The sequence below is a fragment of the Sceloporus occidentalis genome, unplaced genomic scaffold (assembly GCF_023333645.1).
Source record: "Sceloporus occidentalis isolate IW3139 unplaced genomic scaffold, rSceOcc1.0.p SCAF_3, whole genome shotgun sequence".
Lineage (NCBI taxonomy): Eukaryota > Metazoa > Chordata > Lepidosauria > Squamata > Phrynosomatidae > Sceloporus > Sceloporus occidentalis.
Genome location: NW_028316983.1, coordinates 203,324,591 through 203,348,860, shown reverse-complemented (window position 1 = coordinate 203,348,860; position 24,270 = coordinate 203,324,591). Strand labels below are relative to the sequence as shown.

Here is a 24,270-nt window from a genome sequence, read left to right as displayed (position 1 = left end):
CATGGATCATGTGGTAAAGAATGTTTTCTATGAGGAGTAGTTCAAAGGTTTTTCACACTGTTTTTCTCTCTGCATCCTTCTTTTACCTTGAGTATTCTCAAATAATGCTTCTGGCTGTTTACAGTGAATTCTGTGTGGATGTCTGCACTTGGTCTTTCCATCTCAGTTTCTGATGACATCAGTATTTCTGCTTGGCCCTTCCTGGATAGGATCAAGTGAATGTGCAATTGCTTTAAGCATTTTAAGATGAAAGAAGAGCGATCTTTCCTCTAAGCTCTCACACCAGGTTCATGCGTTGACCACAAAATACTACACAATGTCAGACAAAAAGTACCCAAATGGCAAATGAATATCCCATTTTATTTGGAAAGTTTTTGTCTGTTAAAAATAAAATTCTGTACATGGCAAATGGCTGAAATTTAAGGAGTCTCCCCCACAACTCTTCCAGTGACAATGCTGTAAAATGCACACCTTGGAGTTTTAGTTCTGTATTAATTCTGCAACAAAATGTACTACAAACTCTGTTTCTGGTAGGTCAGTATTTATATGTACAAATATTGGAAAACTGAACAACAGAAGACTGCAATGATTTAAAAGTTTTCAAGTATAAAAGAAATAATATTAAGTATTATAACCAATTCTGAAAACAAAACATCAATGAAACCAAAACTTACCACAACTATATATCGAGGTCTGTATTGTATAGTTCCAAACAAACCCAAAATGACAATTATTATGTGCAGGAAATTACCAAGGATAGGAGCCCACTGGAATCCAAGAAAGTCAAAGATCTGTCTCTCTAGTGCAGCTAACTGTAAGAAAGCAAACAGAAAATAAAAATATTTTAATTAGGATTGAATCAACCACTTATTCAAGGGAAAAAAGGATCATTCTGAATACCAAGTGGTGATCCTTTTTTTATTAAGATTGGCAAATATCCATTCCTTTTTTTTTATCTTAGGAATTTGTCTTATTATTCACAGATGTAAAACTGACATTATCTTTAACATGGATGTTTGGAAACTAATGCTCAGCAAATGAGAAAACAAAGCTGAGACTTAACTTGTTATTGAAAAGAGGGCATGTCATATCAAGACATCATATGCTGAGTACTACTGTTTATTAACATTTTAAAAATAAAATCCCCCTTCATAAGATTCACTGGTACTCAGGATTTCTGATAAGACTTCCTCAAATACATATGCTGCTTGTGCACATTGGTTCATTGCTGTGACTTCTGAAATCTGAGTGAAATCAGGGAGTATTTTTTGTTAATGTTCTTGAAATGTAACCATTTATTTATTTATTTATTTATTGCCCACCTAATCATGAAGAATCCAAGGGCAGGTTACAACAGTAAGAAAAATACATAGCAATAACAATAAAATGAAAAATAACATAACAATTCACAATAACAATAAATAGCAAGGAGAATAGCAAGAAGAAAGAAGAAGACAGCATAATTTCTTTCACTCCCAACCAGTGGAAACTAGTCAAACAGGTACAATGCAAAATGCAGAAGTCTACTTCCTTGTCTGCACAAGCCCAAACCAAATCTGATTATGGATATCCAGTTATTAGAACTGTGTGATACACAACCATTGTCCTTGCAAGCTAATAGTAGAAGTGTAAAATGAGTTTTTCACACCTCATATGGTATTGTGCATTTTCCTGGTAGAAATCACATTCTTTCCCATCTCTACTAGTGTGGATGACACAGCTATATGGGTGAAGAAGTGTCAATTTACTAATTTAATAGCATTTTCCAAATTAATTGCATTGCATGGAGGTAAGAAAGGCAACACTTCCAACACACACACACAGAGGCACACATCGAGCCCCTGACACATGCCCTGCTGCAGGGACATAGCTAAGGGTGGTTCCGTGGGATCCGGAACCCCCCCCCCTTCCATTAGATACAATCAATGGTGTGTGCTGCCGCACCACCATGCCCAAGCCCCATTATAATGGTGGCACTTAGTTTGGAACCCCCACCCCCTTCCCAAAATCCTGGCTACGTCCCTGCCTCCTGTTGAGTGGAACTAGGATCCAATTGGGTGACTATGCTCATTCAACTCCCATTTGTGTGAACAGTTGTATAATAATAAAATTTATTACAACATTAAAATATACAGTCCATTAAAATATACAGTCCCTTTAAAATACAATTAACCATATCTTAAAATAATAACAACAAACAAAAGTGACTGCATCAAAAAAATCAGGGTCCAACAGTTAGGTTTTCTTTTTGGTGGCTGGGTATCTATTCAGGAAAGGCCTGCCAGAAGAGATCTGTCTTAACAGCTTTTTTGAAGCTGTTTAAGGTGGTTATATGATGGATCTCACCTGGCAGGCCGTTCCATAATCTGGGAGCAGTTGCCAAAAAGGTCCTCTGAGCAGTTGCAGACAATCTAGTTTTCCTCGATTGCAACAAATTCCTCCCAGAGGACCTGAGTGTGCGGGGTGGATTGTACAGAAGGAGGTGGTCCCGAAGATAGGTTGGGCCCAAGCCATTTAGGGTTTTAAAGGTGATAACCAAAGCTCATTCACGGAGGCATAAGACACCTCCTTGTGCTCAGATAATAATACATTTGTTTCATTTCCCATGCCAGTTGGACAAAGCTCCTCCTCATGAGCTGAGACAGCCACAGATTGTCCAACATAAACAACAGAAGGAAGGCCGGCACTGCAGGCACCCAGGTAAAAGAAGAGTGCAAATTATATTTTAAAACTGAATACAAATTGTAATTCTTTGTCTGCCAATAATTTCAAAACTGCAATTCAGGATGATAAAATTAAATGTCACTTTAGACTGCTAAAGGCCCATATCGTGGAAGCAGTGTAGAAGGGACTCTTATATATACAGGGCAATGCTCTCATGCCTATCCAGTGGTCCACAGCTGATACATTTTTGTAGCCTTCATGAACTACTAATTTCCCCCTTACTAAATAATATATGTGCTGCTGTAATGAGTTAATAGAAAAATCAAGAAAACATATGTGTGTTTTTTTCAGCCTAATTTATTATGCTTATGGGATTTCTAGGGAATAAAATGCAGATACAGAAATGGAGAGAGCATGCATAGATAATAGCTACAAATGTTATACTAAGTCTCAGCTAGTATTCAAACAAGTAGGTCATTCACTTAAGAAATTGGCTGTTAGAATACACTGGTTGTTTTCAGAAGAAATATTTAATAAACTGTGTTTCCTCTTATGAGTCCAAATGAAATAACGCACTTTCAATTAGCCATACTCTTGTTCTGCAATATCTGTTAGAATTTAAGATAGTAAAAATGTTTCCAAATCCAATCTACGCTTGCTACATAATAAACATTTAATCATAGTGGTGTTATTAAGAGTCTGATTTCAAGAACACTTGTTCTATGACTTTGCCAGCAATATGCTAAACTCCTAATGCATCAAGGAAACAAAAAGAAAATGAAGCAGCTTGAAAGAACTTTAGATTGGCATTACTGTCACACAGTACATATACTCAAATGACACATTTAGGGGGGGCAGTAGCTGTTTGCATGATATAGTATGTGTCAGGGGGTCTGTCTCGATATTTATGTTTTAACTGCAATTATTTGATCTGAATGTTATTAGTGAAAGCAACCAGCTTCATCTGGGCTCAAAACTCATTATCCCACCCCAGTGTGATATCTGTTATTTTCCCTCTGCTTCTTTTCTTTCTCACTGGTCTCTCTCCAACCTAGGACTGTTCATTTTCACATGGATTAGAAAATCCTCCCCCACTACCTTTTATTCTCCTCAACTCTTTTTATTATTTTTTCCCCACACATCCACCTTGGTGCTTGGTCAGTTTTCCATTCCACTAACTTTCCTCCACAACATTATGAGGTCTCCCTCTGTCAGGTTTGGCATATTCTAGAGTATTAATTGGATGGTGCAGCAGCCAGAGGACAGTAATATGCCCCCTACTGCAGTTGACACAGAGAGAACACTTCTAGTCTTTGCTCTGCCTGCTGAAAAGCCCACCCCTTAACTGGCTATCTAGGAGAAATGTAATGAGGAGTCCATGCTAGTCATCTGGGCTCCTGGGAAGTTGCTGATATGCCAGAAAAGGTTGGTGGGCTGAATGCCCTGTGCCATCTCTGTAGGATGCAAATAGGACCCTCTTGAAAGTCAGAGGAGACTTATGATCCCCAAATTTACACTGCTACATTTGCATTTTATACAAATCATTTGCTTGCTTTGCAAATTATGTATAGTCGTAAGTCAGAAGCAAGCTGATCAGCACTTCTCCTTTACAGTACTAGTTCCCCATTCAGAATTAGTTTTCTTCACAGTCTGCAGAGTTACACAGGTTTCTTCGTTACACAGAGGTGATATCCTGTATTATTTGAACAGTGAGAAGTAGCCTGGTCCCTCCCCACCCCGCCCCACCCTGAACTTCACCAAAGTGATTGCAAACATCTATATTAAATCTCCATGCTTCTTGCCCCTCAGGAGATCACTGTTCCTGAGGAGCCTATTTACTCATGAGCAACAGAATTTATCAGGTAGTAAGTCAATGTGGCAATACAGGTTATAAAAATTAAATAATATCTAAAATAAAATAAGCATGAGATGTACAAAGTTTCAGGTTCTAAATTTCACAGTCATGCAGTTGTGGTAGACTGTGATAGACCACAGCTGACAACATCTTGTAACTTTTTTTGGCAGGATGGAGAGATTAATGTTAATGTTAATAAAACAAAGATGCAAATGTTTACAGGATCTCTGAAGGCTTTACATGTTCAATTCTTTAGATACCTTCTTTCTGTCAAGTTAAAAGGAATGCCTTCAAGGGGAAAAAAGTGTGAATTGCACACACACAAGGATATGACAAATCTCTACTGCCATGTTGATCAGTGACAGGTAGGTCAAGTGTGAAATTACTAAAAACGACAAAACCAAGCTCTGAAATCTATGCAGCTTCTGTCACAACAGGTAACTGCAGTAGTGCCAGTTCACCAAGTGCAGGTAAAAAGGTTGCTGAGCTTCTCTATCAGTATGTTCCCAGACCTACCAATGGAACTACCTTTTCACAGTTGTGGGACTGTGAGGTAGGAGGCTATGTTGACAGTAATGGATTCCCATGTTAGACAGCTTCTTGCTGATGAGTTGGACTAAATGTGCCAAACAGCTAAACAAGTAGCAGTAATGAGAGGGGTGTCATTGGCAGAGGATCTCTCACAGACAATGGCAGTAGCACCATAGCTAACACTTGTTAGTACTGCATAGAAGGAGGTATGGTAAACCTCTTTTGAATGTCTTTTACCATGAAAACCCTATGATATGACAATCCAAAATAAAACAAGAGATAGAGCCTGAAGATGAAACTCCAGGTTGGATGGCACCAAACAAGCTACTGGGACAACTATGAATAGGGCTGTGGCTAATGACGCAACTGGATTCAAGCCAAAATGACATTCAGCTGTTGATGCACTTGGAGGGAAAAGGAAAATCCAAAGATGCACAACACATTTTATGAACATGGAATGGGAGATGCATGAATCAAGAGAAACTACAGACAGTGAAATGGAATAAATAAACATAATGAGTGAGCTTGAAAATATTCAGCAATAACAAAAAATTCCAAAAAGCAAACCTTGATTTTTGCCATTTGATATGATGTCTTAGCACTACATAGAGAGACTCACTTAATGGGAAGACTGAAGAGAGCTTTGGCCTATGTTACCACCAAATTGTGGACTGCACTCCCTCCAGAGCTGTAATCAGTTCCCATTTTCATTGTTTTTAGGAAGGGTGTAAATTCACATTTCTTCTACTCAGTCCTTTAAATTGCTCTGATGCTTACTAATTTGTTGTTGTGTGTCTTCAAGTCATTTCCAACCTATGCTGACCATAAGACAAACCTACCTCACAGTTTAGTGAGGTAGTTAGCCTGGTCTGACAGAGATCTCTGGTACCTCAACAAACTACAAATCACAGGATTCATGGCATTTAAAGTGGTGTCAAACTGCCTTATTTCTGCAGTATGGATATACCTTCTGCTGGCAATGCATAGGATGGGGATGAATAAACTTGACACTTAATTCAGGCCAGAGATGTGATCATAGTTACTTGAAATACAAATCAAGGAATAGATTATATCTGTACTGGATGGAACCACACTCTAGAATGTGATATTGTCAGATTATTAATCATATCCAGTCACAGGGAACACATGAATCCTTTGCTATAATAATTCCACTGGCTATCAGTTTATTAGTGTACTTTTTTTTTTTTTTTTTTTTTTACTGATTAAGCCCTATATGATTTAGGGCTATACTATTCTTGCAGACAGGTTTACCCAGGTTTTAATGTCTTCAGCAAAGGCTCTTTTTCTGTTCCCACTGCCCTTGGAGAGAAAATAAGACTTACTCAAGAGGTGGGATAGCCCCTTCTTCATTGTCTGGCCACTGTCAGGCAAAGACCTATTATTACTACTAGTAGTACATATCATTGGCATTTAAACCAGATTGCTGTTGAAGGAGGTTGTGACTAGTCAGGTGCTTTTTATTGCTATGTTCTGTGTTGTGTTTTGATCTGTTCCATTTACCTCTGTTTATTTTATTGGACTTTATTGTGGTTATTCATCTTGAGTGCAATTTTATGGCACAAAGGTGGAATATAAATGAAATAAAATATTAAATGTACTATAAAAGATCCAGAGGGCCTGGAGACTGCAAGCCCCCAACTTTTACATATTTTTCAGCAAGGAAATGTATTCCACAAAATGAATGCCTATTGTGCAATTTTTCTTTAGGCTCACTCTTTAATAAAACGTCCTAGTTGGCGTGTGGATCCCAGGGTAAGAGCTTCAAAACTGCCTCTGGGGCAGAAGAGGAGCCTTCCTCTATGCAGTGCCCAAGAAAGAAGTTCCAAGCATGATTTCAAACCTTGAAATTCTCAAACCTGTAGACTAATGAAAACCAGTAAGTGGTGTACAAAAATCCATTACTAGAATCAGCTGGAAAATATAAAATGTTAGCACAGTCTCATAGGTGATTGATTAACTGCATTAATTGAAATCTTGGATTGCGTTAATTCTGAAATTTCATCAGAAATCAGTCTATTAAGCTTTTAAAATTAATTATGGTGCCCCCTTTTGTTAGAAAATTTACAATTTAATTCATAATAAAGTTGATTTTAACTACCGTATATACTAGACTATAAGTTGACCACATGTATAAATCGGGGGCAAGTTTGGGGGCCAAAATTATGGATTTTGCTATGACACGTAGATAAGTCACGGGTAAAACTTAGTGGCATACAGCAAAGAATCTAAAGGATGAAGCAAAACAATGTCAAAGAACTTGCAAAAATGCAGCAGACACAACTCTTTGTGTTCACTTTTAAAGCTGGATGGATGAGAGACTAGAAGGGTTCAGTGCTTCCAGGACCGATTATACTCTTGCTTTTCACCAGGGGATGGTTCCTTCTTTTAAATAAGAATTAAAGTACTGTACAGTACTTACATTGACCTGTGGATAAGTCAACTCAGTTTTTTGGGTTAATTTTTTGACCTAAATTTCTAGACGTATACATGAGTATATACAGTAGTCAGTTCTACATCTAGATTTAACTATGGGTGCATTTACACTGTAGAAATAACACAGTTTGACACCACTTTAAGCACTGTAGCTCCATCCTATGGAATACTTGGCTCTATTGTTTTACAAGGTCTTCAGTCTTTGCCAAAAAGTGTTGGTGCCTCACAAAACTACAAACCCCAGGATTCTGTGGGATGGAGCCATGGAAGTTAGAGTGGTGTCATAGATGCACCCTATGATAGTCCTATGAAATCCTGAGATTTGTAGTTTGATAAAGTAATTAAAATTTTATGTGCTAAACAACAGGCATGTTATCAATGGTTGTTATGGTAAAACAGTATCATTGGAGGCGAGATATATTGTGTCTTTGTTTTTTACACTTTTATGCCACCTTTACTTATAGCAGTAAGCTCAAGATAGAGTATGTGGCTTTCTGCCAGGGATATAACTGGTGATGTTTCCTCCAGTAGTGTCACCCGGTGCAGGGGAGCAGCCGGGAGGTGGTGGCCAGAAGGGTGTGCTGGGTACTCTCCTTTGCATGCCAAGAAAGGATCACTGGGGCCTCTCCTTTGCTGCTGCAGTAGAGATCTCATGAGGAGGCCTCAGCCATTGCAGCAAGCTGGGAGAGAGTTGCTTGGTCCAATCCTTTACTGTAGTATTGGAGGTCTTCTCATGAAGAGGTCTCTGCTGCCACAAGAAGTCGGGAGGATCACAGTGGTAGGAGACCCTGACTAGGTATCAGTCTTGTTCTGGGTGTCACCCGGTGCTGACCACACCCTTGCACTGAGTGTGGCAAATGAGGGCACTGCTCCCTACAAATAAGAATTTAGCCCTTCAATGAAATTTCCTTCAGTCTACAAATTTCCAGCATTGTAATAACTTAAAATTTAAGTTGAGCAGTTAGAAATACATGCTACATGTATCTGAGAAAGATAATCAAGTCTACAAAAGCTAATGCTAAAACCTATTTCACTCAGTTTCAAAAGTGCTGCAAGATCCCTTTGCATACTGACTAACATGGCTATGTCTCTAAATTTAGAAATACAATTTAGGTATCCAAAGAAAAAGAGCAAATACGGTTATCAAGGGAACATGAACACAACAAATATAAAATTTCTAGTTGTGAATAATGTTCAATGTTTCATTCTCTGCAGTGGTAGAAATGTGGGAACTGATAAAAAATTGAATGGAAAGGGAATTAAAATCTTATGGGGGGGCATGTTCACTCTTATCTCAACATAGCTACATCTCTGCTCTCCTTTCTCCTTTATCCTCACAAGAATCCTACGAGGTTAAGTCCAACCGAGAGGGGGGGAGGAAACATGTATGGCTCAGTTAGTAGTAAAACCTGGATTTCCAAAATCCAAGTCCACCTATTCCACACCAACACTCATATTTACACAACTACAATACCCTAAGCTCCTTGAGCCTTTCTACAGTTAATGAAGTGTTCATATAAGTATACTGTATAAAACTTTTCAACTACAGTACTAGCATTGTAAATTTGCAGGCACTGGCACAATCTGGTGAAGGATAATACACATAATTCAGCATATGCTGAAAGCAGCGCCACTTCTTCCGGTGCCATTTGCCAGAAGAAACAATGGCAAGTGTGGCTGTAGCGCATCTGCGGCGCCGCCACGAGCATGAGCCCCATTACTTTTTGTTTTACGCAGGGGAGTCTGGAACAGATCTCCCATGTAAAACAAGGGCACACTGTATGTGTTTGTGTATAATATATAACTATTTTGATATAGTGTAAGATATACTTGCTAAAATGTGTCTACCATCACTTTTTTTTAGAGCATGGAGCATCTTTGTACGTAAGTTGTTTCATTCACACCAGAATATGCTGAATGGCCATTACTCAGATATGATGACTGACTAACTGAATTTTTTTAAAAATACAATTCTTTCTAGGTTATTTATTATTATTATTATTATTATTATTATTATTAACAATAATAATAGTTTTTATTTATATCTTCCCGCCTCTCCCAATGGATCGAGGCAGGATCACAACAGAGTTAAAAAAACAATTACAGTATTAGTAAGGGGACAGAAGTTTCATGCTCTACAATATTGCTTTCCAACCCAAATTTGAGGTCTATGTATAAAGTAATGCTGCAAAAAGTGCTTTTCTCACCCCTTTTTGCCTTTAACTTCTTAATAATTGTTCTTATCTATGCAAACTCATACCACAGTAACAAAGCATACTCCTACTGTAAATTTTGCTTAAACACGATAGCTTGTACAATCATAAATGAGGGAGATAATGCCAGTTCTCTGGATATGTTTATGCCCATTTTGAATGTCCTCTTCCTTCTCCCATAAAATAATTTGTGGGTATTGCAATATGTGAATTCAAACAAATGTTGGGAACATCTTCAAGAAAACTGATCATTTTTAAAAACATTATTTGCTCATCTGATACCCATCCCACCACCACTGATTTTCTGTGAATAAAGTTGTTTATAATGTATGCTACATGAAATTACATGCTGAATTTCTCTTTTCCTGGGATTTCCTGAACTAGCTGTGTTCCAGTTTAAAGCAGGCATGGAGACAGATATGTCCGGAGATTTTCTTTTTAAAGAACTACTATATTGGCTTATTGAAGCAGGGACAGAATCAGATGTGGGGGTGGGGGGGGGGTGGGGGGGGGTGGAGCAGCAAAGAGTTGCAGAATGTAGATTCATTCACCGCAGTCTTCTTGCAACTCACTGAATTACTGCTGAAGTCTCACAAGCTTAAAATAAATATAGTGACCTTTCATTTTATGGGTGCAGGCACACATCTATGCGCAGTGCAATGATCTGTGCAATGTGTCCTTTGTACCGCAAAATTTTTCATTTACAGAACTTTGGTTACAAAAATATCTTTTCTTCCAGCTTTGAAAGATATTCAGAATACTCCACAAACTTTCTACTGGCTGCTGCTGTCAACTAAGGCAAGAAAATACAGTGGACCCTTGTTATACGCTGGGGTGTGGTTCCAAGATCCTCCATGTATAACAAAATCTATGTATGCTCAAGTCCCATTAAATATAATGACATAGCAAAATGGTGTCCCTTATAGAAAATGGAAAATCAAGGTTTGATATTTTAAATTTATACTTTTTTTGAACATTTTCAAACCATGTATGCTTGAATCCGTGTATAAAAAAATCCATGTATAAGAAGGGCCGAATGTGTGTGTTTCCTTTTCGGACAGAAGAGAGAAACATAGGAGGTGTGTTTTCTCTCTCTCTCTCTCTCTCTCTCTCTCTCTCTCTCTCTCTCTCTCTGTGTGTGTGTGTGTGTGTGTGTGTGTGTGAGAGAGAGAGAGAGAGAGAGACAGAAACAGAGACAGAGACAGAGACAGACAGACAAGTTTTCCAAATTAATTTAAGCAACAGTTACAACATGGAACTTTGGGAGCCATGCAGGATTTATTTATTGTACTTAAAAGTATTTTTGGCCAGCTTCTGAGGAAGAGGGTTCATCTGCACGGTAGAAATAATGCAGTTTGACACTGTTTTAACTGTCATTGCTCCATCCTACAGAATCCTAGAAAATGTTGTTTGGTGAGGCATGAACAGTCTTTGGCAGAGAAGTCTAAAGATCTTGTAAAAACTACAAAGCCCAGGATTTCATAGGATGGAGCCACAGCATTTAAACTGGTACCAAAGTGCTTTACCTCTACACTGTAGATGCACCCAAAGTCTCACTGAGATGTTTACAAAATAAAATATCATTTAATTATTTACTACCGTTACAATGCCTCTATGCATCTGAAGACATCAGGGCATCTTACAACAAAATCAGTTTAAAATAATAAATAAATCAGACTACATGAACAGATTTTCTTTTCACTTGATAGTTCATTCAGATGTATATCTGATTTATAAGCACAGTTCCTGTTCTAACAAGTGCTTCTCCTTACACACATAAATGCCTGTTGCAGGACTAGCGCAAATATATTTAGCACAAAGTGCAAATACTGATTGCATTAGAGGCTTATTTATCCAACTAAGAAGTGAAAGGTCTTACGTTAATATAATACTCTACTAAGCATCAGTGACTTAGCATATTAATCTGGTTACTTCGGTAGTTGAGAAATATCAAACATAAAGAGGATTTCAACAGTGACTGGATCAAGGAAGAGTTTACCACATCTCAGAATAAAATGCTGTGCTGCTACTCTCACATAACCTATTTTAAGGACAAAGAGCAAGCATTAATAAACAGAGCTTTAATTCTACTAATAAATGGCATGTGGCTGCTTCAAGCAAATTTAAAATTTCCTCTTTGAATTTAAAATGCAACCAGAAACCTCATTAAAAATTAAAGGCATCAACTCTAAATAGGGCTAAGTTGGACCTAGCTCTCTGGATTGGAAATAGTTAAAAACTGCAATCTATTCAAGTTTAACACCACCTTTATATTTTGAAGTTTTCTTAGTACTGGAAATAAATCAGTGCAAAAGGAGAAAACTTTGAACAATAAAGACTGACCTTACTTGAATGTGGTATGACTGAGGACACGGAAGATATTTCTCCATTTGGCACATTATCTATCCTGCGTGCCAACTTTTGTATGAAGTCATATGGACTTACCCAATGTCAGCAAAAGGCTCCACATTTGTGACATTACAAGGGCCCTCACACCCTGGTCTCAGTTTTTGGCCCTGACATCTCAGGGAATTTGTTGCTGCTGACCTGGCAACCCTAAGAACACTTCCTGATGGATATCTTAGATCTTATCTCTTATACTGAGACACTACAGTGTGATGTAACATGTTAAAGGAATCTACCTTTAACATGACCTGATAAGTTTTTGGCCTTTCAGTTTTAGGATATTCTCTTGCGGAATATTATTCTTACTAATGTTCTTATTTCATGCATATGGCCCCTCTTTGTCTCTCTTTTCTTGCCTGCCTTCTAGCATTTCTACAAGTGAGTTCTGTTGATTTAGGCATGCTTCTTTCTAATTATCAGCTTCCCTTGAATCCTGCTCTGTTCAACATGGATATAGCAATTATATCCCTGCTCCTTGCTATTAGCTAGCCATCCACACTCAATTAGCCCAATGGTTGCATTCTACCATTCATTGTTTAGAGGGGATAGGTATTGCTATTTAGCAGAATAATGTTCAATAGAATTATCCATGATGCATCCCAGCAGTATTCTCAGAGCTATAACTTGTTCCAGCTGTTCTTTTGCTTGTTTTAAATTCTGGCTGACGAGAAAATATACAGTTTCTTTTCAATTATTGTTTTCCCCTGAGCAATCCTGCGAATATGACAAGGAAGTTTCAGTTAGTAAAAACAATTTTTAAAGTGCACATTATCAGCAAAAGATAAAAATAATTATTCTTTTAACATTTCTATCCCATCTTTTCTTCAGTGAGTTTAAGACACTGAATATGGGTTTCCCTTCCTCATCTTATCTTTAAACCAACTCAGCAAAATAGATCAAGCTGAGGGGATTGATTTGACAAGTGCAAGTTCAAAACTCTAATGGCTACACCATGCTGGCATCAGTGGTGAAGACAATTATGACATATATTCTCACTTCAAAAGTTTGTTTTCATTTATTAGTTTGAAATTTTATAATCTCAATTTAGCCACCTCTTTTACACAGACTGAAAAAATGGGTGCAAATTGGTGAAGTAAGATGAGATGGTAAGAGTGCTGGAGTTTAAGAAGCAAGAGAAACCTGCAAAAGGTGATATGTGTAAGCACATAAAGAGCCTACTGTAGACTTTTGTCCAGGCTCTCAAATGTGGAGAGCAAGCTGGCCTTAAAAGCTAAGAGACTTAAAGATGTTTCTGTACTATCCCAGATGTGTGTTGATTTCTGACATGCTACCAGTCCAAAGACAGGAGGGTTACAAACTGAGGATGAAGATTTTGGTCCCTATCAAATGCCAAATTTCAGGACACGAAATCAAAGGATAAAAGACTCATCCAGAAGTGCCCATGGTCAATGAGTTGGCACTCTTCCATAGAAGGCAAATGTCTAATGGTACTATGGCAATCTTGTTCATCCACAGGAGCCAGTCCTTCCCAGCAGTGCACTCATTAATGGAAGGAACTAAAACGTCTGAGAACAGGGGTCCAAGCATCTCCTACCACCATATCTCCAGACAGATATTAAACCTGCATCTTTGTAAACAAATGGTCTAGGGTCAATGGAACCTGCCAAGTGGAACTATTCTTATTTTGGTTGTACATCTCTTCAGACTTAATATTTTAAAACGAGTATCAGAAACCACATAATAAGAGAAGAGAAATGAAAAATTCTCCCAAGTTTCAGCCTAACCTTTTCCCACAAAATAACAAAGAGGAACTTATTTTCACAGAGTACCATGCAGTATGCTCTGTCAATGCTAATGACTGCTGGAAAAGCTTTCAAATACAGCAACTTTCTTCTTTCTGTGTCTTTGTCTTTCTAGCTCTTGCACACTTTCTTTTTACAAGCTATCATGAATTATAAACACCTGGAAATATATTATTCCTTTATATTGTTCAGTCCCATGCCACTAACACAGGCAGATGTATATAATGTGAACTCATCTAACAGCTACAAAGAAAGAACAAACCAATAAACACATCCATCAGAAGCTCCAATTCATTGCACTCTCTCTGTCTGAAAAAGAGGGTTGTCCCTGATATTTCAGTGTATTTAAATTAATCCTACCCTAGTTTAAAGTCTCTTTATTTGTGTTAATAAAACTCTTGTTGTATCCACTGTTCAAAACTCTTCACATTTTGTGTTCCCAATCTTTCCTTCCTCTGGCAGTATCTAAGAGAAAAGAAAACAATTAGCAAGATTGCTAAATGTCTCACTCAACTACAAGCAAGAAATTGACAACAAAAATAGGAATACAAGCAGTTAGGCTATGCCCATAGCAGGCAATTTTCATAGGAATTGTTCAATTGCATATTGCTAAGTGCTTAAGCAACCAACATGTATTCTTTTTTTCTGACCTTGTCTGCATTCTACACATTTCTAAGATAATGAAAAACTGAGTTCACAAAAGAGCTTAGCATCTCTACTGCAGCTTCCCTTACTGATAGCTATTGTTTGGAGAATATTTGCTCTGTTCTCGCTTTGAGCCTGTCTCTCTCAGCCCCACTCAAAGGAAGAGAGGACTGAGATCACCCCTTTCACACCACACAGTTGTAATACTATAATTCCACTTTAACTGTCACAGCTACATCCTATGGAATCCTGGGGTTTGGCAAGGCTCAAGAGCTTTCTCCCCCCCCCCCACCTTTTCCTTGGTTTTGTTTAAATAAAAAGGTTTTGCATGCCAGCAAATAGAGAGAAAACAGTGGGCCAAATGACCCTCCCTTGAGAATGAGTTCCAGGCTAGAGACTGCCATGTACTGCTCCCTAAACTGCAAACCCCAGGATTCCATAGGATGGCATCTATGGCAGTTTTAAAAAATGATGAGTATCTGCACCATATGGTCATAGCAGTTTGATGCCATTTTGTCTGCTATAGCTCCATTCTACAGCATTTGGGGGTTTGTCATCTGGTGCAGTACTTAGAATTCTCTGCAGATAAACCTCTAGTGTACTCCTCTGCACTACAACACTAGAGCTCTCCAGCAGACAATACTGATGATCTCATATTCCATAGGAAGGAATCATGACATTAAAAGCAATATCAAACTGCTATAACTATTGGTTTTACATGTACTCTATCCCTTCAGAATTCTGGGGTGTTCTCGAGAATTATAGTAATGAATCTTAAAAATAAGGTGAAGGGGAGGGAGAAAGTTAACCTGTTTATGCAAAAATATTACAGTATATACCTATTGATATATTACATTTAATAAGATTTTTGTGAGGACTCCTTGTTCAAACAATTATCTTCTTTCCCCTTTACATTTGTTCCTTTCAAAATTTAAGTGTTAAAATGGTGATCACTCACACTTCGATACGAATTCCCAAATAAGTGCTTTTTAATGTAATCAGCTCTCATGAGGAGGCCTTCTGGCAGAAATCTCCCCACGCCACTATTAAAGCTCAGTTTGATGATTTGATGGCGCACAGCCAAAACCCTTATGCTAGTGTTGATTGAAGAAGTTTACAGGAGCTTCTCTGCCATTCCTCCCCCCATGACCCCCTTTTACATCACTTGTCTCAGCATAAGCCAGGGTGATATTAAAGGATCACTACTGAGTGAGCTCTGAATTCCAAGACTCTTCAGTCAGTGTTAATCATGAAATGCACTTAATGCATTTTTAATACAACTGTATACATAGCTGGATTATGCACCTGGCAGATATGAACATAACACCCATCCTTTGGAGACCTATATTCGCTTTTCAGAATGTCAAGATACATTTGGGAGAAAGTTCAGAAGAACTTTGGCTTCATACAGGTCAGACGGAGTGCTCTTGAAAATAAAAGTCTTTAAATACTGTGCATGTTATGTTTTAAAGGAAAGCCAAACAGCCTGAATATCCTGGAGGCTTAGACCAGCATGCTGGATAAAAAGCAGTCCTTTTTTAAAAAGAGTTTTACAGAGTTTTGAGAGCCTAATGTAGCTGAGGTTAATTAATGCTTTTAGAGGGAAAAGCAAGAGATCCAATATAGCATGAAGGTTAATTTCTTCATTTTGGCTCCATTTCCTAAGTGACACCCTGTCTACCTAGCATTTCAGCTCACATACAAAGGAGGAAGTGGTAAATGGTACCTATCGCCTTTTCCTTTTCCTTTTGGCATGGCTCTTCACTCAATCATTAACTACAGTGCTGCCAGTAATATAGGAAGATGAATCTTCAGAAAGATCACATCTGAACAGCCATTCCCAACAGAAAGGGGAATGAAAGAAAACTTTTTAAATGGTGGACAATTACAGTTTTCTCTATAATAAAGCTCATAATTCTCTGAATTTAACCAGATTTACAACAATTTTTTTGGGAGAGGGGAAACATTTAGTTAATAGTACAAAAGAAGGTCTTCAGTACAGTACACAGAGCTATACTAAGATTGCTTGTCTGAAATCAAAAGTACAGTAGTTGCTCATTTCACCCAGTGTAGTTTACTACAATGATGTGATGGCTAGTGTTCCCTATATAAGGTGTAGCAGAAAACAAGCTTGCTCCATCCTCAATGTGACACCTGTTCAAATACTTAAACAGGGCTATCATATTACTCTCTAACCTCCTCTTCTCCAGGCTAAACATACCAGCTCCCTAAGTCTTTCTTCATAAGGCATGGTTTCCAGACCATTCACTATTTTGTTCGGCTTCCTTTGGACATGCTCCAATTTGTCAACATCTTTTTTTAATTGTGGTGACCAGAACTGGACACAGTATTCCAGGTGAGTCCTGACCAAAGCAGAATAGAGTGGCACTATTACTTGATCTAGACACTATACTTCTATTGATGCAGCCTAAAATCATATTGGCCCTTTTCTGCCCTAAGTGCAGTACCTTACATTTCTCTGTGTTGAAATAATAATAATAATAATAATAATAATGATGATGATGATGATGATGATGATAATAATAATAATAATAATAATAATAATAATTTGCTTTGGCCCAGCTTTCTAATCTATTCAGGTCTTCTTGAATTTTGATCCTGTCCTCTGGGGTATTAGCTACTCCTCCCAATTTGGTGTCATCTGCAAACTTGATAAGCATGCCTTCTATTCTTTCATTCAAGTCACTGATAAAGATTCTGAATAGCACTGGGCCCAGGACAGAACCCAGTGGCACCCTACTAGTCACTTCTCTCCAGGATGAAAAGGAGGCATTGTTAAGCACCCTTTGGGTTCAGCCAGTCAACCAATTACAAATACATGTAACAGTTACTTTGTCTAGCCCACATTTTACAAGCTTATAAATAAATAATAATAAAACTTTTATTTATATCCTGTGTTTCTGTTACAAGACAATCAAAGTGGCTCACAACATATTAAAATCCACATTTACAAAATTATGTCCCAATTTCCCCCCCTTAAAACAGGATTAAACATGTACAATTAAAACATCTATTAAAAACACAATAAAAAATACAGCGAGGACAGACTAATGGGCTAATACATGATGTGGGGGCAGTCATTCCGTGGCCGGGCACTTTTATTCAGGAAAGGCCTGCTGGAAGAGATCCATCTTGACAGCTTTTTAAAAGCTGTCTAAGCTGGCAATTTGACGGATCTCGTCTGGCAGACCATTCCATAGTTTGGGAGCAATTGCAGAGAAGGCCCTTTGGGAGGTAGCAGTTATTCTGGTTTTTAAAGGCTGCAATAGATTCCTCCCAGAGGGCCTGAGGGTGCAGGGTGGATTATATGGAAATAGGCAATCCCTCAAATAGGTTGGACCCAAGCCATGTAGGGCTTTAAAGGTTATAACCAACACCTTGTACTGTGCCCGGAAACTAATAGGCAGCCAGTGAAGAGATTTTAAGATGGGTGTAATTCGGTCACTCCTAGTTTTTCCAGCGACCAGCCTGGCTGCCATATTTTGCACTAGTTGAAGTTTCCAGACTAGGCACAAGGGTAGCCCCATGTAGAGCGCGTTACAGAAATCAAGTCGTGAGGTTACCAGTGAATGTACAACAGTTTCTAGGTCTTTTACTTCCAGGAAAAGCTTGTTTGAAAGAATGCCATGGGGAACTTTGTCAAAGGCCTTGCTGAAATCGAGATATGCTATATCTACAACATTCCCTTTGTCTACTAAACTGGTAATTTTATAAAAAAGAGAGATCAGATTAGGCTGGCATGATTTGTTTCTCAGAAACTCATGTTGACTTTTTGTGATACTGGCATTGCTTTCCAAATGTTCACAGACTCTCTGTTTAATGATCTGCTCTAGAATCTTTTCTGGTATTGAAGTCAGACAAACTGAATGATAATTGTTGGGATCCTCTTTTTTCCCATTTTTGAAGATGGGGACATTTGCCCTTCTCCAGTCTACTGGAGCTACTCCTGTTCTCCAGGAGTTCTCAAACATTATTGTCAATGGCTCTGAGATTACATTTGCCAGTTCTTTTAATACTGAGGCAACAAAGGTGTTGAGTAATTCTGCCTTTTCTGTGTCCCCTGTAAACATATCATCATCCTTTCCATGTAGTTAGTGGCCCTACCATTTCCTTTTTCTGCCTTTTGCTACAGACATACCCCCCAAAAGCCCCTTTTATTGTTCTTAACCTCCCTAGCATGTCTGCGCTTGTCCTATGCTTTTGCTTTTTTAACTTTCCCCTTACAAGTTTTAGCTATTTGCTTGAATTCCCCCTTGGTTATTTCCCCCTTTTTCCATTTCTTATACTTGCCCTATTTAAAACTTACCTCAGCTGAGAGTTCCTTGGGGGCTGTACATACAGAATGCTGCCCCTTTCCTAGCTGGATCAGGGCCATGGCAACCTCATGCTGCAGCCCCGATCCGGCCTTTCAAGGGGTGCCATAGCCATGTTACTGCGGCTATACAGTGCACCAAAATCAAGATCGAGCAAGTGCAAATGAAAACCACCAGGGTGAGTGGGGTTTCCCAGAAGACAATGGATCATTAATTAAATAGACACCCTGAAGCCTTGCCATTCAACAGCAGAACAATACTCAGATTAACATGTAAATCACTTCCTCTCAACCAACAGTATATATAACTCACTCTCTTCGATGCCAACATTCTCTGAAGATGCCAGCAACAGCTTCTGGTGAAAAGTCAAGGATAAACTTTTCTAGAACACAGCCCAAAAAACCCACAAAAAACCTAAGAATGGTCTATTGTTTCTCACGCGCACACACAGAATATTTTTAAGTTTAATTACACATTTTTCATTTTTCTTTAAAGCACCATTGAAGATTACAAATTGGATCATAACTGCAGCATTAGAAGACGATTTTGTCTCTGGGTGTGTGGGTATGTTTGTGTGCATGTGCATATTTGAATGTGTTTTAATTATGGCTATGTTTCCCTCATCCATTGTTGGCTGCTATCTTTCATGTAAGAGAAGCAGTGAAATATGCTCCATCCTTTTGTCTGAACTTTAAAGGAGCTATCTAAGCTGTTGAACCTATTCTGGATATAGGGTATAGGATTCAGCACACTGAGTAACTTTTCAGCCCAGTATAGACGGGCATTTTGCGGCGTCCTCCCAGAGAACTAGGGCTAGATAAGGCTGGACATTTACATGCCCAGCAGCCCTAGTTCGTGAGGACGCCGCCATCATGGCTCGCTGCCATCCACAGAGGCAGCACCACGATGGCACGAGCATCACACAGTGCCCAAACGGTGCTGGCAGGTACTGGAGTCATGGCGGCGCTATTTGGTGCTTACGGCACTGCAAAAAAGAGGCCGCTCTAGGTAGCTTCTTTCTGGTAGCACATTGTTGCCGTGCCATTTGGTGGCTACTGTAACAATGTGGGGCAAAGACGGGCGGCACGGAGCTGACCATCTGTTGAGCCCTATCATGTCCTTTAAAGTTCACACTAAAAATCATAGCAGATTCACCACCCCACAGGCTTGAAAGCCACTAGCTAACTTCCACCATTTACCTTTCACTCGAAGGTCCAGACATTCTAGAAACATAAATGATAAATCAGTACAGTGGACCCTTAGTATCTGATGGAGTTTGATTCCAGACCCCCCCCCCATGGATTAAAAAACAATGTGGATGCTCAAGTACCATTAAATACAATGGCACAGTAATATTATGGCCCTTCCATAAAATTGCAAAATCAAGAGTAGGCTTTAGGAATTTGCATATTTTAAAAATATTTTCAAGCCGTGGATGCCTGAATCCATGGATCAAAAATCCATGCTTATGGAGAGCTGACTGTACTCCAATAGGGATAAATCAAAGGTTGAAGAAGACACTCTGACCCTTAGTTCATACTACTTTGCACTGACACAGAAAATGAATTTGTGTAACTTACTCTTAAAGTCATCAGGTTGGTGAATGGTATCACACTGTAACACCAAATTCTCAATGTGTTTTTGTCCAGCTTCATTGGATGATCCTAGTTTCTAGTGTTATGAGAGATTTCTCCTTACATAATTTTATACATGTCTATTGTTTTTCCTACACACCTATTTTCTAAACTGGGCGAATCCTTATTTTGGGGGGAGTTTCATGTTAATCTGCTTGCCTGCTTTATAGCTGTTGTTTTTCTGATTTTATCTGCCATCTTGAATTGTTTGATATAGTAGTTATTTAGCACATTTTACATTTTCCTCTTCTTTTGTTAGCCACCTTGAACTTTTGAGAAAAGATGGGGAAAGTTTACCAAAATCCAGTTTGTTAGTCACAACCAGAATTGATTTACTGAATCAGTGGGAACCTTTGTAAATCAACATTCATGTTAGTTCTGTTATATCTTTGGGCACCCTCTAGTCTGGAGAAAGTATTGGCATTAGGTCTAAACACTTGAAAAAATAGACATTTCTGCTGCTAAAATTGAAGGTTTACATAAAACCTACTACATAAAATTAAGCTTCAGCAAAGTTAATGGTAAAATACGTGAATCTGTCATGTTGACCCTAGAGAAGATCCATTCAGTCCCCAAATGAGGGAATTGACATTAATATTAATGCTGGTAAAGAATATGGCAACACAAACTTTTTTGGGCAAGAATTGGTATTACTTTTTGAATAACTCAGAATCTGTATGGGAAAAGCAAAATGTCATGGAAAAGGGCTGTGGGTTTATCCCATTTAAGATTAAAATTCTGTTTGTAATATTCTTTAAATATGGAAAGCTCATGGAATCTGAGTCACAAGACTGTTTTTAAATACATAGCACTGCATTACTGCTTCTTTCTAATATAGTTCAAGCAATAAACAATATTATAATGAGACACTTTGCTTACAGTGTGCACATACTTTCTGCATTTTCTCAGTAAATGAAATATATTCTAGTTTAGCCATTTGTAAATAAACTTCAGAACACCAACTGTTAGCAGTTAATTTAATCTTTCCCTTTTTTGAATTTTGTTTAATATCATAACACCAAGAAACTTCTCATTATTTCAGGTGAAACATCCAAGGAAAAATTTGAAAAAGCTAAGATGGCAAAACTCAGTTATTGCACTGGGGGAAAATACTGTTTCCTCTGTGACACCATTCTGAGACGTTGAGATGCTGTGCATTTTCTTTATGACCAACAAGTAACCACATCATGAAAATGTCAGTGTGTTGTATTCCTGCTGCTTAGTTCTAAAAGGTGAGAGGAATAATAAACCGCTGATACTGTGGGCAGAATACTTATTTATAGACTAAAGTGAGTTGGGTATTTTCCCTCTGTTGTATACACAAGTCAGTGTGAATCGGAACAAAAGCTTGTGGCACCTTTAGCTCCCAAAATTTTAAAGTACATTTAGTATATGATAAATCAAATTTGTTCTAGGACCAGTGGTGGTTGGGTTCTTCCTTGTCAATGGGACAGTTAATTTCCTTGTGTTTTTAATCTAAAGGAATTTATCCAAGACCATGAACCTATTTGGGGGAATTGTGAGTAGTTCCCTTAACCTCTGGGCTAAGACCTGTAGTAGATTCACCATCCCAGTGACTTGGAACCCATGAACCACCATTGTCTAATATATCCTGGAAAATGGGAAGATAGAGACTGTTTAAATTCATGTCTGACAATATTAAGCAGTGGGTATAGCACTCTGGGATAATACAGTTTTGAACTCAAAATAACCATTATAACATTTCTCCAAGAAGCTCAAGAAAGCATACCTGTTTCTTCTCCCCACATCCATTTTATAACTCTGTGGGAGTAAAGTAGGCTGAAGACAGTAGCTAGCTCATGGCTGAGAAGGCTTTAAAACTGTTTTCACCAGTCATAGTCCAACCCTTTAAAGCACAGGACTGCAAGGGTTCTTAAAAGTTTTATTGACTTTTTATCTTTTACCTTTTAAATGCATTTGTTTAAAAGATTTTAATTCTATGGTGAGTTTGAGTGTATGACTTGCCCAAAGTCACCTAATGGGTTTCCATGCCTGAGTGGGAATTTGAACCCTGTTCTCCAGAGTCCTAGTGTAATGCTCAAACCACTACAGATTGCTGGCTCCCCACTGTATTCCTAGTGAGACTTAATAGAACATATTTTATGAACTAGTAAGTGGGCCCAAGCTAAAAACCATCAAGCCTGATTTCATATTTCCTAATTTCTCTTCAGTTATTATCCAGAGGGTACATTCACTGCCTACAATATAACAGTGTCTTTTCATCGAAAGATTTTGTTCTAGAGAGTCATAAGACATTGCTTTAGCAATGCTTTAGAATCATATGAGAACTCATTGTGCCTAACCAAAACTATTATTAATACTTGTTTTCAATACATCAGACTCCTTTTTTCCCTATGAATTTAACACTTGACAGACTATTACAAGATCATGACTAATTGGATTTAAAATAACCTTTGAAAAAGAAAGGGAAAAAGCCAATCTTCTTATTTGATACAATTGCAAAACTAAAGCAGAGTAGGAAGAGTTACAATTTGTCAGGCTCTCCTCATGCACAAACATTAACAATGAAAGGGGTGGGTGGGTGAAAATAGAACCATACTCGTCTTGGCATACAAATGGATCAAAAGGAAAATGGTTAAGAGGACATTCCAGATGGCTGTTCTAAACTGTTCACAACACAAAATAATTCCTTGCTGTCAACAGTGGCTAATAGTCATCTTTTCCACCTGCCATGACAGTGTGCATTTGCCTGGTTTAAGTTAAGGATGCACCAAAGAAAAATAATAAATAATTATTTTTCTACATACCTCAATGGGCTTGTATTGTCTCAACAAATCTTCTGTTTATATTAGGTTGACTTCCTACAACACTTTGTCCAGTCTTTTGTATCTCTCTCTTAATTTGTCAGTGAGCTATTTCAATGGAGACATGCTCTTTTTCGCCCCCAGGTCTCATTTTATCAGCTGACGTCGTTGGTGTGTTCCAGTTGCTAACTTCCTGACATGAAGCCACAAGGGTTTACAGCAACCACATCTGGTGGTTTTCCAGTGCTAGCCACATTTTTTTCCTTTTCAGAAAGTGAGCCTACCAGATAAATCAATGTTGCCTGCAAGCCATTGATACACAATCCTTTTCTCACATTGGTGCCTTGGCTTTTATAGTAGCACACACTATTTAGATTTAACCTGGTCTCTGCAGTTCTAGCTTTAAACATCTCGCAACTAGCCTTTTGGCTGCAATGCAAATCCATTCCTTACAATAGATCTCATAACAGGATTCATAGAAGTTGGAGGAGACCACAAGGGCCATCCAGTCCAACCTCCTGTCATGCAGGAAATCCAAATCAAAGCATCCCCGACAGATGGCCATCCAGCCTCTGTTTAAAGACCTCCAAGGAGAGAGATTTGATGACACTCCGAGGGAGTGTGTTCCGCTGTCGGACAGCCCTTACTGTCAGGAAGTTCCTCCTAATGTTGATGTGGAATCTCTTTTCCTGCAGCTTGCATCCATTGTTCCGGGTCCTGTTGACTCCATTTATGATTTTGAATGATAGCATGTTCTTTTACTTATTGTGTAATCACGTTTTACCATTTTGCAAAACTCAGGTAAAAACACAGGTGCAAATGTTTAAATCCACTGGGTTAAAGGAAGCAAAATTCTCTGTGCCATGACAGTCTATAAAGTCCCCTGAAAATGTGGCACCCTGTGGATGGGATGAGACACAGTATGTGTGTGTGTGTGTAGGGGTGGAGGATCTCCCAAAATCAGATGGAATGACCTTACATTAGT

General features: G+C 38.4%; 1 protein-coding gene across 4 annotated transcripts in view; it reads right to left on the bottom strand.

Annotated features, from left to right (window-relative positions):
• The window catches only part of LOC149317364 (sodium/potassium-transporting ATPase subunit beta-1-interacting protein 3), a 308,744-nt gene that overhangs the window by 155,456 nt on the left and 129,018 nt on the right, over window positions 1–24,270 (bottom strand). For all 4 annotated transcript variants that reach the window (XM_089518886.1, XM_089518885.1, XM_089518887.1 and 1 more), the window contains exon 2: window positions 675–812. In XM_089518886.1, the coding sequence (XP_089375012.1) occupies window positions 675–812 (138 nt within the window). The remainder of the gene's footprint in view (window positions 1–674; window positions 813–24,270) is intronic.